Raw genomic sequence first — 14,047 nt, 5'->3', positions numbered from 1 at the left:
GATTTTCAGAGACATGAAAATGTGAACAGTATTCAAAATTGATAATATGGCATGTGTGCAAGTATGCCCGCATACACAGAGATATTGATTAAGTTTTACTCTCTATTTTCTACTTTGCTTCTCTCTTTTTCTGTTTCCCCCTTACTCATCTATTCCTACTTCTTAGTTTATCTACTTTCTCCAGTTAGATGCGCCTGTCTTTGTTTTTTTCTTTCTCTTTCAACTCCAAGTAACACCAGGGAAGCAAAGGAACATAAATGTGTTCACTGTTTTTCACTATGTGGATATTTGTCTGTAAGAACTTGGAAAACCACTTTAATTTTCTTTTCTTCTCGGTTTTGCCTCCTCTTCTTCCTTCCCCATTACATATTTCTGAGAGGTTGAGAAGTGGGACTCTTCCTAGCCCCGACAGCCCGAGTCAGGGTATGGTGTGTGCTTGGCTGGTGGGATCTGAGAGCCCACCTGGTCCTGGGTGACCAAAGAGGTCTGGTTAGGTTCAGGACTCAGCAGCAGGGCCTTTCTTGTCTGTGCTTCCCACATGGGTTCTAAAGACCCAAGTTGCTGTGGGACCACCACATGGTCATGTTTGAAAATGATTTCAAGTGATGGGGAACATTTGTTGTGAATTTTCTTCCGTATCCATGATTCTCAAACTTGGGTGGGCTTGTTTGAACACAAATTGCTGGGCCCCACCCCAGAGTTGCCGATCCAGTAGGACTGGGAGAGGAACTTATTCCAGGAAGCACACTTTGAGGACCCCTGTTTCTTGTCTACTGGCATTTACCTCCGTATGTAATTTAGAACCGCATTCTAATAGCAGAATGCAGAGTTTCTTAAGGAAAGCCTTGACTATCCAGTGGAAACCATGTGAGCCACATACATAAGATTAAAATTTCTGGTGTCCACAATAAAACAATCTAAATATCAATAGCTGAAATGAATTTAAATAGTATATTTTAACCCAGTGTACCCCAAATACCATTTTAACATGCAGTGAATATAAAAAAGCATGGGTGGGATTTTTTTACATGTTTACTTCATGCTAAATCTGACTTCAGGGTATGTCCTGCGTTGCCAGCACATCTCAGTTCAGACCAGTCGCATTTCAGATGCTCAGTGGCCACGCTGAGATAGTGCAACTCTAGATTCTCCTGGCACACTCCTTCCCTTTCTTAAAACGTGTGGTTTTTAGGCACTTGAGGGGAGTTTGGGATGTATTTCCTCAGTGTCTTCCATGATAGAGAGTGCTTCCTCTGTGGTCACGAACTCTAGACTGTAATTCTTTTTTTTTTTTTTTTAAGATTTTATTTATTTATTTGACAGAAAGAGAGAGCATGTGCAGGGGGAGTGGCAAGCAGAGGGAGAGGGAGAAGCAGGCCCCCCGCTGAGCAGGGAGCCCAATGCGGGACTTGATTCCAGGACCCCGAGATCATGACCGGAGCCAAAGGCAGATGCTTAACTGACTGAGCCACCCGGGCGCTCTAGACTGTAATTCTTGACTAAGTTTGCGTTATGTGTAGCTCCTCAGTAGCTGCCCTCAAGTGAAGATGGGAAGACCCCTGGCAGAGACCAGGACTGGGGATTGGAAGAAGGGCAAGTTGGCATCAGTCGTACTGGGCAGAGGATCCTCTCTTCTCTGAGCTCTTCCTCAGAAAAATTAGAAAGATGAGACCAAGGAATCAGTGACAGATGAGTTGGTTTATGGATGAGAAGTCTTTAAAAAAAAAAACAATGATTTTAGAAAAAAAGTGAGATAGTGGGTTGAAGAAAATGAAATAAAAACAGTAAGACTGAGTACATGAAAGGCGGAGAGTCCTATCAATGACATAATCTCAGTATATATACGTTATTTATGGACTATTTAAGTATAGCTGGCTTTTGACTCTTGATGGCTTCCATCAGGAATTATATTACTCTAATTCATGTATTTCATTGCCTGATGATAAAAAATAAGATGAGAACGTTGACTTTGATGTGTTCTTTTTCTCTTAATTTTAACGTGGTAACAGAGATGCAAGTGAAAAGACATTTGTGAGAGCATATGCACAGGAACTTGGGAACTTTTAAAAATAATTAGTGCCAAACCCTAAGCCCTGTAAATTAGCACTTGAAATGCACTCCTAAAGAAAACGGTTTTAAAGCTGAACTTTGAGTGAATAATCTGGTTCATGAGTCAGTGAAGGTTGGAGTCAATGCTTTAGACCAAGCAGAGTGCACGCGCGATTCAGAGAATAGCTGTTCAACTCTGCTACCTTCAGAAGACAAGCATGTCTCCCTGAAGCTTGGGTTTCTGTCCTCTCTTTCTTGTAAATTGGTTAAAAACCAATAGCCATGTTTAAGTAGAGTAGCATTAAAAATTGACAAAATCATCCCTACTGATACGTGTGATAGTCTCTCTACTGCCCTGACATTTGAATTTCGTGGCAGACTTTTATCCTGATATTATTCTGCTCGTTTTTCACTCTCTCTCTCTCTCTTCAGTGGGAGATACCACAGTACGTGTTTTTAAAACCATTTGAAGTGACTAAAGGTTTTGAGGGGTGGTTACTTCAGAAAAATTGGCATTTTAGAAAGGCGTGTTTTCCCCTCGATCTCTGTTGATGTTTGAAATCTTCAAAGTGTTGCTATGATCAGAGAAAAACATTTCTTGTGAAATAGTTCTCTCCCAAGAATGCAGCGATTTGAGACTGGCTGGCTGTGGATTCCGATCGTCTGTTCTAGAAGAAGCTGTTTTCACATTATTTGCTTCAGGTTGAGGTCTGGGGCTTGAAAGATTTATTCGTCACTATAGAATATGTAAATATAAAATTAACCTAGTTTTAAAATAAGCTTCAAAGTCAGTCAGAAATGGAGTCTTCCTTAAAATATGCTTAGGCAGTACACTTTCTAGTCCGCATTGCTCATTGGTGACCCCGTGCATAGTGTGTGGATTCTAGTTGCTGCCATTACTTGTGATTACATGTAAAAGGGGGTACGAGGAGGGCAGGACTTTCTGTTTTCTCAGTCAATTGGTTTATTATTTCCAGTATACTTTTTGCACAGAAAATTTTAGCTAAATATTTATCTCAAGATGCTAAAGGTTTGGCTTCAAAAGAAGTTGTGCCAGTATCTACTGAACACTTCTGTGTGCTGTGGAAGTATGCTGAGCGATTCTCATGAATTATCTTGCTTCTTACACTGTCCTTGCAAATGCTGTTATTGTCATCCCTTATATCCATGTGAAAACTGAAGTGTAAAGAGGAGACGTAGCCTGGCCTTTTGGGTCTTAGGTGTCAGAGCCAGGGTGTGAACTGGGCTTTTTAAAATTTTATTTTATTTTTTATTTTTATTTTTTTAAAAGATTTTATTTATTTGAGGGAGAGAGAGCACAAGCAGGGGGAGTGGAAGAGGGAGAAGCAGGCTCCCTGCTGAGTGGGGAGCCCGATGGGGGACTCGATCCCAGGGTCCTGGGATCATGACCTGAGCTGAAGGCAGTCGCTTAACCAGCTGAGCCACCCAGGTGCCTCTGAACTAGGCTTTTTGATGCAGAGCCAACTGCCTTCACCTCCATATTCTCCTGTTTGAAAAAGCTTGACTAGTTTCCTTTCCACTCCATGCTTAGAGAGAACTCAGTAAAAATACATGCCACAAATAAGGACAGGGGATTCTCCTGCAGACTTGGCTCTGGAAATTTTCCAGGTGCAGCAAACAATAGGTGATGCCCATATTATATTCCCAACCTAAGATCCCAAGAAGGTCTAGGGAAAAACCACTGTGTAGGTTAAACAGCTAATTGCTTATGTCACTGGCACTTCCGTAGAAGGACAGCACGTAGGTATGATAAAAAAGCAAAAAAACAGGACAGTACCAAGTGGGTCAGTCTTATCCCATGTAGGGAAATCAACATTTAGGGAAATCATTTGGAGACGTGAGAAAATAAGACCTCAGAGATTAGATTTCTAACTTGCATTCTAATATAACAAGCGACTTCCTTTTCCCTCAGCTCTGTTTACCAACATGTATGTGAATTTTCGGAGTATTAGAATCCTGTGAGAGTCCATTCTTTTGGGGTCCGGGAGCCTCTTCTTAGGAAATGCACATGTAAAATTTTGCGTATCATTCAGGGGTTTCATGAGTCCCTAAAGTCTCTAGGGGTGTCTAGACTTTTACTAGAACCCCCGAATTCATGGATCTCCTGCATTTCATTTTAGTTCATGAATGGCAGACTTCTGTGGCTGTGCTGTAGGAAGAACTTTTGTAGATAAAGCCCTGTGATACAGACCTGGCAGACTTGGGGGATTGATGCTGTTTAAAGCAGTTCCATATCCTGTGATATATGGAGGATGCAGGTTATACTGGGTTGATGGGAATTTCTGAAGAAGTGGCAGTGGAGCTGGGAGAAGAGCAGGTGGACTTGTCAGACCCAGCTAACATGGAAACTCTCTTCATCTTTCAGTTTCCTCTTTTGTGAAAGGAGTGAGGACTGTGTCATGTGACCATGTGGCATGTAAGCGAATGGCAGACGATGAGTCCTGTAGATAAATGGACTGATTGGAATGAGTCTGGGGAACGTTCATCACGTTTGCTTGTTGTTCAGCTACTCAGAGGGTTCTGCGACTCCTCGGAGGGTTCAGCTTCTCTTCGGAGAGTTCAGCTACTCGGAAGGTTCTTAGGGGGCGCAGACCTGTTAAGTTGGAGAAACTGACCCTTGGGACTCTGGGACTTTCTTAACGTGTAATGAGAATCCATGGGATCTGGGGAGGCCACCTGAGAAAGGGAGATGAACGTGAAAATTGATACTGCTAAGGGGAGAAGTTGGGCTTACATTTTTGGACAGTCAGAGGTTTTCATTGGACCAGTGTTCTCCGAAAAGCTAGAAGAGCAGTGGAGAGAGTCTTGTGATGAAGGACACCTCCATCTGATAAATCTAACGCCTGATCAGTGCTGTCATAGAGTAATACTGGAATTCGTTAATTAAAGCTATGCTTGGAATACTTACTCATTTGTTCGCCTCTTATTATGTTACAGATAGGTGTGAGAGCTTTTAGAGAGAGGTGTATTGCATTTTGGCGTGAGCAAATCCAGCAGGTTTCTGTGGCTGTTGGGGTTGTCTGGAGACCTTACTACCTCTCCTTCTGCTGTCTCCATTTCTCGTGCAGCAGTGATGTCTCATGTCTTACTAGGTTTGGAAGAATTAAGTCCGTCTTACTCTTCTTTTTTTCTTTTTTTTTTTTTTTAAAGATTTTACTTATTTGACAGAGAGACACAGCGAGAGAGGGAACACAAGCAGGGGGAGCGGGAGAGGGAGAAGCAAGCTTCCCGCTGAGCAGGGAGCCCGATGCGGGGCTCGATCCCAGGACCCTGGGATCATGACCCGAGCTGAAGGCAGACGCTTAACGACTGAGCCACCCAGGGCCCCCCCCCCCCCCCGCCCCGGTCTTACTCTTCTTAAAGATTAATTTTCATTTTCTTTTTATAAACTGCTACAATTTATGCATATTTTGAGTCACTGAGGAAACTCCAGTCTTGTTCATGTCTAGTAAATAATCAAGCTGTTTTGCTCTGTTTTTATTTTCAGATTGAAGAATTTCGCAGGCTGAGGACACATGTGAAGGGGGCAGAGCTCGTGGAAGGCTGTGATGGGGTTTTGGGAGACAATTTTAGACCCACTCAGCCACTTAGTGACAGAGTCATCAGAGCCGCATTTCAGTAGCCAGAGAGAATGGGAACAAGACGGCCTTCATCTGGGTATGTGCAGATTGAGTAAGGAAAATGGGGCTCCCCAGTCATATAAACCTATCACACCAGAGTTAGTCTCATGGTGATCCTGATGATGTAGCAGTGTGAATGCACTTCGCTTTGATAAAAGTTCTCAAACTTTCTTTTTTGACATGTTCTCAAACCTTATTAATTACAAGTCAGGTGGCTTTAAAAATTTCATGCAGTGTTTGAAAAAGAACCTCCGATCCTTGTATTTTCCCACCAGAGCAGCCTTTAATTCCCATTTTGCTTTACTACTGGCCTTCATCAGGTAAGGAGCCCCAAGGCAGAGAAGCATCCCCTCTTTATTCAAGGTAAAGAGGTAAAAGTCCTTTTTAGGGCTCCCTATGCTGCACCCTTGAAATGGCAGCAGTCACCTCCTGATGACTGAGGAACATAAAGGGATCCTCTGGAGGGGTATGTGAGCCTCAGGGCTGACCCTCGTCTAATGCAGGTTTGACCTCTTTATCGGGCTAGGCGAGGGCAGATCTGGCGTGCATTAAAATCCTTGTCCTGTGGAAGTGCTTTTATTTGAAAGATCAAGAAGCATTTCCTAGGTATGTGAATATGGTACGTTTCTTTATTGACTGAAATATAATCTATGCATTTTAATATATTGGATTGAATATATGTATACCTTATCCCCAAAGAGCTGACAAAATAAAATCTCACAGACATGGGAAAGATCAAATATACATAAACGACTGTATCCTGGATTATTTCTTTACCTCGTGAATTACCTAAGAGTGCATAACATCGGTCAGCGCACATAGCTGGCCAACTGCTGCTTCCCACAGAGGAAAGCATCTGTTGGAAGTTACATAGGTAAACAGGACAGAGCTTGGACTTGGTATAATGGACCGTGGTGAGTATAAGCTCACATACTGTGCGAGTGGTATGATATAGACTGGGAGTCACAGATGAATAGAAGTCTCTGGCTTCGGGAAGCTCAAACAGTGTCTTGAGCTAGACAGTTGACATTGGAATTTTCAGAGGTGATCATTTTATCCATGTGTTCTCCAGTCCATTTTTCTTGCTTCTCTATCACTGTAACCATATATATCCAGTACTCCATCCAAACTGTCTTTTTTCTTTGTGAATGTGCTTTGCTCATACAGTCCTTCCCACCCCTCTTGTTGCCTGTTGAAATCCTAGCTACCCTGCAGGCTCAACCCAAATCCTGTTCTCAGCACGAATTCTCTGCTTCTCCCTTACATTGTACCTTTCTATTCACATTCTTTCTTCCATTTAGCTGTGTGTATTTCTTACTTTCTGTGTTACAGTCAAGCTTTTAAAGGGTTGAAACATGTTCATTTTGCTTTGAATCCATTGTGACACATAACACTTTGCGTCTTGAATGTCTGTTGGCCCATTAGTAATTCTTGAGAGCTACACGTAGCGTGTATCAGCCAGCCACATGCCAGTCATTCCCTGACTGTTTCTGAGTTAGTTGGTATGGTTCTTCGTTTCTGAGTTAGTTGGTATGGTTTCTGAGTTAGTTGGTATGGTTCTTCCTCTTCTGATTTTGGAGAGGGTGAGGGCCAGGCAAAGTTGCTTTGGTAGGACTGCGAAGGGACTTTCCGTAATTCGTATGTGGTTAACATGAGAGAACATGCAAGACTGCTTTAAGCTAAGCCTTGTGATGGAGGGACTAAAGAATTCAAATTATATTTGATCAAAAATCACTACCGTGTGATTGGTTCTGGGTATCAAAGGTCAGAATAGATGTCTCTGCTCTCAGAAAACAATCTCCTGTGGGGAGCCTGAGAGTGGAAAAATAAATACTAAAATAGATATTTCAGAAAACATACAACTACAACTTATAATAAATCCATGAATGAGAAGAACAAAAAAAGGCAGTGAAGGAGATTTCAAGTAGAGGGAGTATCTTTTGCAAAAGCCCTGAGGGGCTACTCCCTGTGGAGGGAAGAATTTGATGCATTGAGGAACATAGGAAGGCCCTGTGTGTCTGGGGTGTAGGACTCAAAGGGGCAGGGCTCTTATCTTGGAGGCCCTGTCAGCCTTGTTAAGGCATCTTTATTTTGCTGTTGATGCATTGAGAACCTCTAAAGACTTCTGCTCAGGGGCATGGCCTGACCTCATGTACGTTTCCAATAGATCACGGTAGCTGCGGAATGAACAGATTGGATGATAGTGGGCCAGGGGCAGGAGTAGGGAGATATTTTAGAAGTCTGCTGGGTAGCCGAGGTGAAAGACGCAGAGACTCGGATACTAGACCAGGAGCCATGGAGATGGGGAGAAGTTAAAGTATGTTTAGTAGACCTTGAAAGTGATAGTACCTAGTTGACAAACTGGATGATGGTGGAGAGAGAGGGAAATATCAAAGATAACTACTGGGATTTGGGGGCTTTAGAAACTGTGTGCGGGTCAAGTGCCGTCATCGAATGACAGCAGGAAAACCAGAGGAGACTCTTGGGAAGTTACAAAGAGTTGAGTTGGAGCTCGTTGAATGAGAGAGGTCTGTCAGTCGCACTAATGGACCCTTCATGCAGCTAACTGGACTTTCAGAAGCGGAGATCAGAAAGGAGGTCTGAACCGAATATGGGAGTCATTGAGTCATTGGCATGGAGCTTGGATATACACGTATCACGTTCTGATGCTGCATGGGATTGTCTCATTAAGTGTTCACAAAATTTTTAATGTGAGACTTGGTAGATAAGTTCACAAAAGCACGGAGAAGTTAGATCACTGGCCAAGATAACGCAGTCTTTGGAGCAGCAGAGCTGAAATTGGACCCAGGCAGCCTGGCTGGCAGAGCCCCTTTTGTTACCCACTGCCCGGCAGGGGTCAGGGAGTGCCCCCAAGCTTGCGGTGAGGGTGGTGTGACGAGGAGGGGTGCGTGTTGCAGCAGAGCGGAGTCCAGTGGGAAGGGAAGAGGGGGAGATAAGGTGTGATGGCAGCTATTGATGAGCTGGGTGGGAGGAGAGCAGAAGGCTGCAGCAGTAGAGGGGGTGAAGGAATCCAGGGACACTTTTTAAACAAAAAAACCACTAGCACTTGTCTGTATGTTGGGGTAATGAGCCAGTCGGTGGGAGGCGATGAAGGTGCCACTTCTCAGGGGGGCTAATCCTAGCTGTGCGGTCTCTGAAGACTTGAGAGGGAATGGAATCTGGGGTGGCTGGCTGGCTCAGTTGGAGGAGCATGAGCCTCTTGACCTGGGGATCTTGAGTTCGAGCCCCACCCCGGGTGTAGGGATTACTAAAAAAGAAAGGCAATGAAATCCTAAGCAAATGTGGCGATTGCCTTTGTTACAAGAAGGGACACTTTCTGGGCTATAATGGGAAGAGAGACGATTGCCTTTGTTGCAAGAAGGGACACTTTCTGGGCTGTAAGACGAAGAGAGACGGAGGCGGTGGTTTGTAGAGTTAGCATTTCCATGACTTGCCTTTCTTATTTAAGGAAGAATTGGGCTGCAGCTAGGAGAGGTGGGAGGAGGGAAGGTGGGAGACTGGAGCAGAGGGGAAGGGGGATTGGGGGCTTGCAGGAGCGACCCAGTAGGAGGGGCAGGTGGGCTGGCCGGAGGTGTGTGGTGAGGTTTGGTGAATGTGAATTTATTAATTTCCCCAGTCTAGGTTTTGTGTCCTCTCTGAATATCAGTAACTGTAAATGACACTTTTTATGAGATCACATTATTACCATGAACTTTTGATCCACATCTAGCCCTAGACCAGAGTTGCCTTTCTCTAAATATCTAAATAACCATCACTCTTTTATCTCCCCCATACGTGCACACAGACTGAAATGCTGTTGATGAGATTATGCGTATTTCAGGTGCTTCATATTCCTTATATGATAGGAAGATAATGTATAATTTTTCAAGGCTTTAAATTATTACGATCTAGGTCTTTTCAAAGGAGGATGGATTTGTATCCTTATCTTGGTGACTGAGATGACTTAAGACGGGTCACTTTCCCCCAAATTCCTAAGAATGGTGCAGGAATTCTTTCAAAGGCAACTCCAGTTTAGACTTCATCCTTCTATGAATACATTTTTGACCCTTTTATCTTGAAATGTGTAATAGAAATCTAGTCATAGTTCTACATAAAAATTATATTGGGAAATCAGGCTTATGGATGTGTGCTTTTTATTTGATATTTAATAATGCCCTAAGGCAGGTAATTCAAATTTTTATTAAAGTGAAATGGTTTGACAGTCAGACTTTGAATTTAATGCATGAATGTTTCATTTAAGCTCTTGGAACTGAAAAGGAAAAAAAATTTTTTTCTGGTGGTTCTCTAAAAAAATGTTTAAAATAATTCAGATTTATTTTAGCTATGTCTACTAAAATAACTAGTTTTTGGACTTAAAATGACTTTTTTTTTTTTTGCATGACATGTCTAGACATCTGGAGGGCTTTGATAACCAAGACTTATTATTTCCATGAATAATCTGTGACTTTTTATATTACCATTTAAGAAGTATGAACTATGGTTTTATACTTGTTTAAAGAACTAGCACATAACTCATCCAGGTGCTGGAAATTCTTTAGTTTGGCAGCGCTACTTCAGATTTCTGGGAGCCAGTGGACATGAAATGATTCTTTACCCATTGAATTTTCTGTATGAGAACCGAATCTTAATAATAACAAACAAAAAACAAGACCAAAGTTTTGGTCTAGTTTACTTGTTGCTCTTGGTATCTTAATATTGGTACTTAGTTCTGATGAGATGATTACTTGCCTGTTTCATGAAGTTTTAGCCCATTATTTAGAGCTTTTCTGACTGCTCAAAGACTTGTCTGTTTCCCCTGTAGCTCAGATATTGTTAAGCTGCGCATGTGTACAGTAACTATACTTAATTATAATTATTTATTTTCTGTGAAACCTATGCCACAAGGCTCTTTAAATAGTTTCCTTTCTTCCCCCCCACCCCCCCCCCCGAAAGGGGGAAGAAATCTAAGTATGCCTCCAAGTAAATTAGGGAAAAAAATAAAGAAGAAAAAAGAGGGTTATAAACCAAATGACTCTGAATGTTCCCTTTTCAGGCTTGCCCTCATTTTTGTTTCTGGGTCTTTGAAGCCATCCTTGACTGTGTTGAACTCTTCCCCCCATATACTTTTGCAATTAATAATGTTGTCTTTTTAGCTTTAATAACACTATCACAAGCATCAGTTTCTTATCCATTCTCTTATAACAAAGAGTTATAGGTTAGAAAAGGATAAGGCATTCTAGAAAAGGAGGGGCTATGTGGGGAAAGGGAGAGCGTCAATTCTGAATGACCAAGTAGTTTCCGGAAAAGCTATTATCCTTCCCAGACAAATGGAAAACTCAAAGCCATATTTTCAGTCAATAGAACTTGGACTTTTCCTCACTCTAATAATTTAACTTGATGCACAGCATTAGGGTGAGAAATGAAAACTCGATGGATATAGCTGTTTTCTATTTACTGTATCATACAGAATTTCTTGAAAATGGAATGGATTTCCTAAAGGATTTCAAAATGATTTCAGGAAAAGGCCAAAATATCAAGGGTGCTCAACCTGTCTATTATGTTTTGATTATGTGGTATAAAAATTGTTGTTAACCCAAGAATGAAAAGCATCAAAGCTGTATGGGGATTTCTTTAAGATTACTCAACAAGGCAAATAATCCTTACTTCCACATTTATCCCTTTTTCCTTTTTATGTTTTAGGAATGTTAATGATTTATTGTGGATAAAAATTGCAGAATGATTTGGTTTTTCTCCTCCCCCCCCATGATTTCAAAGAAAATTTTGTTTGGGAGGAAGAAAAGAGAACATTTTGCAGTCGTGGGCCAACTTGTATGTTGAACATTCATATATTCTGATACCTTAAATATGGTAGGTTTCATGATTTTAAGCCTAGAGCATATGTTTTCCATAAGAAACTACTGAGACCAGGTGATCTCCTCTAAACATGTGCTCTTATGCCTTTTGCATCATGGGTGCTCGTTTTGGGTAATTTCCTCAGATCAGTTTTTTTAGCTCCATTTTTCCACTTTGAGACGAATTATTAAGAAAACCATACTCATAAGGAGGCACTCATTTCAGTTTCCTCCTCATTTATTTGCTGTCCATTCTCTCGAGTTTCTCTTTCTGTGATGGAGTTTACAGAGACTGAGGAAAGCAGTCATTCTGGAACTGGGGAGGAATAAAAGCTCAGCACTCAGACGGACCTTCCAGGAGGCCACTTCTGGTCGGAGTCCTTACAGCTCAACCTGTGAGGAGCCATGCTCTCTTGGTAGGGGACAGAAAACCTACAGTTTTTCCCACCAACTGCAGATGACCCATACATTTATAGTACCAGACTAGGTCTCTCTTAATATTAAGCTCTAGTATTGAATGCCCGACTGACTGTCTGACTTTTCTTTTGGAGGTGTCAAAGACATCTTAAACTCAATATTTACGAGGGTGAATTTATGATCTTTCTCCACAGACCTGGCTCTCTTCCAGTTTTCTTAGAAACCAGAGTGACACTTGACACCTCTCTTCCTCATCTCACCTCACCTTACGTTTCCAATTGATCATCCAGTTCTGCAGATTTGCCTTCTGACAGCTCCCAAATCTGTCTGTGCCCCCATCCCTAGCATCACACCCCAAGAATTTAGCCCCATTTCTCATCTAGACTGTCACAAGAGCATCCCCCCTCTCTTCTACGTAGGATTATTAAAGAAAGATTGATACAAATAAAAGACACAGAGGATGTGGTGTCTACATAGGATTATTAAGGAAAGATTGATAAAATAAAAGACATGGAGGACGTGGAGCAGTCAGTCTTGTGTGTCAGCTGTGATTGGTTGAAAGGGACACTAAAGCTTGCTCTCAGCACAGTGGGAAGGGGTGCTGTGACTAGTTGGCAACACCTGCTGTTGGGAGTTTGGTGGTGGTGGTGATTGCCATCCATAACGAAAAGTACTATTATTGGCATCTGATTTAATGTTTGCTCTTAAGGTACAGAGTCTTTTGAAAATGGGCTTTGGAAAACCTATCTGCATTAGAGCTACTGATCCGCAGCTAGGTGTTAGCAGTTATCCAGGAAACACGGAAGCATGATGAAATGACTGAAGTCCTCTTTTTAATATTTTCATTTTGTTATGCAATAGTTATGGTTCTGACCATTATATATAGCAAATTGCTTACATATAGCAAAACCTAGGGAATCTAAAATCTCAGCATGGAAATGGCATGACGGTGAGGACAGAATTATGCCGTGACAGTAAGGAGGAAACTACCCCGGACCGCTTTGTTAGGGATGAAAGCCATCTCCTGAAGAAGGGAAAAGGGTGAGTTGGAGAAGAAACCATATAAGAGAAAGATATTGATAGGACCCTCAAAAGGGTGAGAACGTATTTTAAAATATTTTTAGTAAAAATACGCCATAAAAAGCTCATTTAACTGTATAGGTCTTGGAGGTGCGTGTGTGTGTGCGTGTGTGCATGTGTGTGTGTATAGGTTTGCCTTATTTTGGGGGCTACTTCAGTTTTTCTTTTATGTTATGTTAATCACCATACATTACATCATTAGTTTTTGATGTAGTGATCCGTGATTCATTGTTTGCGTATAACACCCAGTGCTCCATTCAATACGTGCCGTCTTTAAAACCCATCACCAGGCTAACCCATCCCCCCACACCCCCTCCCCTCTAGAACCCTCAGTTTGTTTCTCAGAGTCCATAGTCTCATGGTTCGTCTCCCCCTCTGATTTCCCCCCCTTCATTATTCCCTTCCTACTATATTCTTCTTTTTTGTAACATATGTCGTATTATTTGATTCAGAGGTACAGGTCTGTGATTCAACAGTCTTACACAATTCACAGTGCTCACCATAGCACATACCCTCCCCAATGTCTATCACCCAGCCACCCCATCCCTCCCACACCCCACCACTCCAGCAACCCTCAGTTTGTTTCCTGAGATTAAGAATTCCTCTTATTAGTGAGATCATATGATACATGTCTTTCTCTGATTGACTTATTTCACTCAGCATAATACCCTCCAGTTCCATCCACATCGTTGCAAATGGTAGGATTTCATTCCTTTTGACGGATGCATAATATTCCATCACACACACACACACACACACACACACACACACACACACACACCACATTTTCTTTATCCATTCATCTGTCAATGGACATCTTGGCTCTTTCCATAGTTTGGCTATTGTGGACATTGCTACCATTAACATCGGGGTGCATGTACCCCTTCAGATCACTACACTTGTATCTTTGGGGTAAATACCCAGTAGTGCAATTTCTGGGTCCTTTGGTAGCTCTATTTTCAACTTTTTGAGGAACCTCCATACTGTTTTCCAGAGTGGCTGCACCAG

General features: G+C 42.1%; 1 protein-coding gene across 3 annotated transcripts in view; it reads left to right on the top strand.

The window, feature by feature from the left end:
* The window catches only part of CA8 (carbonic anhydrase 8), a 94,340-nt gene that overhangs the window by 60,817 nt on the left and 19,476 nt on the right, over nt 1-14,047 (top strand). For 2 of the 3 annotated variants that reach the window (XM_073892797.1, XM_025870626.2), the window contains one exon: nt 5,558-5,727. The exons of the other annotated variant lie outside the window; for it this stretch is intronic. In XM_073892797.1, coding sequence (XP_073748898.1) covers nt 5,558-5,692 — 135 coding nt within the window. In that variant the 3' untranslated portion in view covers nt 5,693-5,727. The remainder of the gene's footprint in view (nt 1-5,557; nt 5,728-14,047) is intronic. 3 annotated transcript variants of the gene reach the window in all.

The sequence above is a fragment of the Callorhinus ursinus genome, unplaced genomic scaffold, assembly GCF_003265705.2.
Source record: "Callorhinus ursinus isolate GAN/ISIS: 27379988/994484 unplaced genomic scaffold, GSC_fseal_2.0 scaffold5, whole genome shotgun sequence".
Taxonomy (NCBI): domain Eukaryota; kingdom Metazoa; phylum Chordata; class Mammalia; order Carnivora; family Otariidae; genus Callorhinus; species Callorhinus ursinus.
This window is presented reverse-complemented; position numbering and strand designations above follow the sequence as displayed.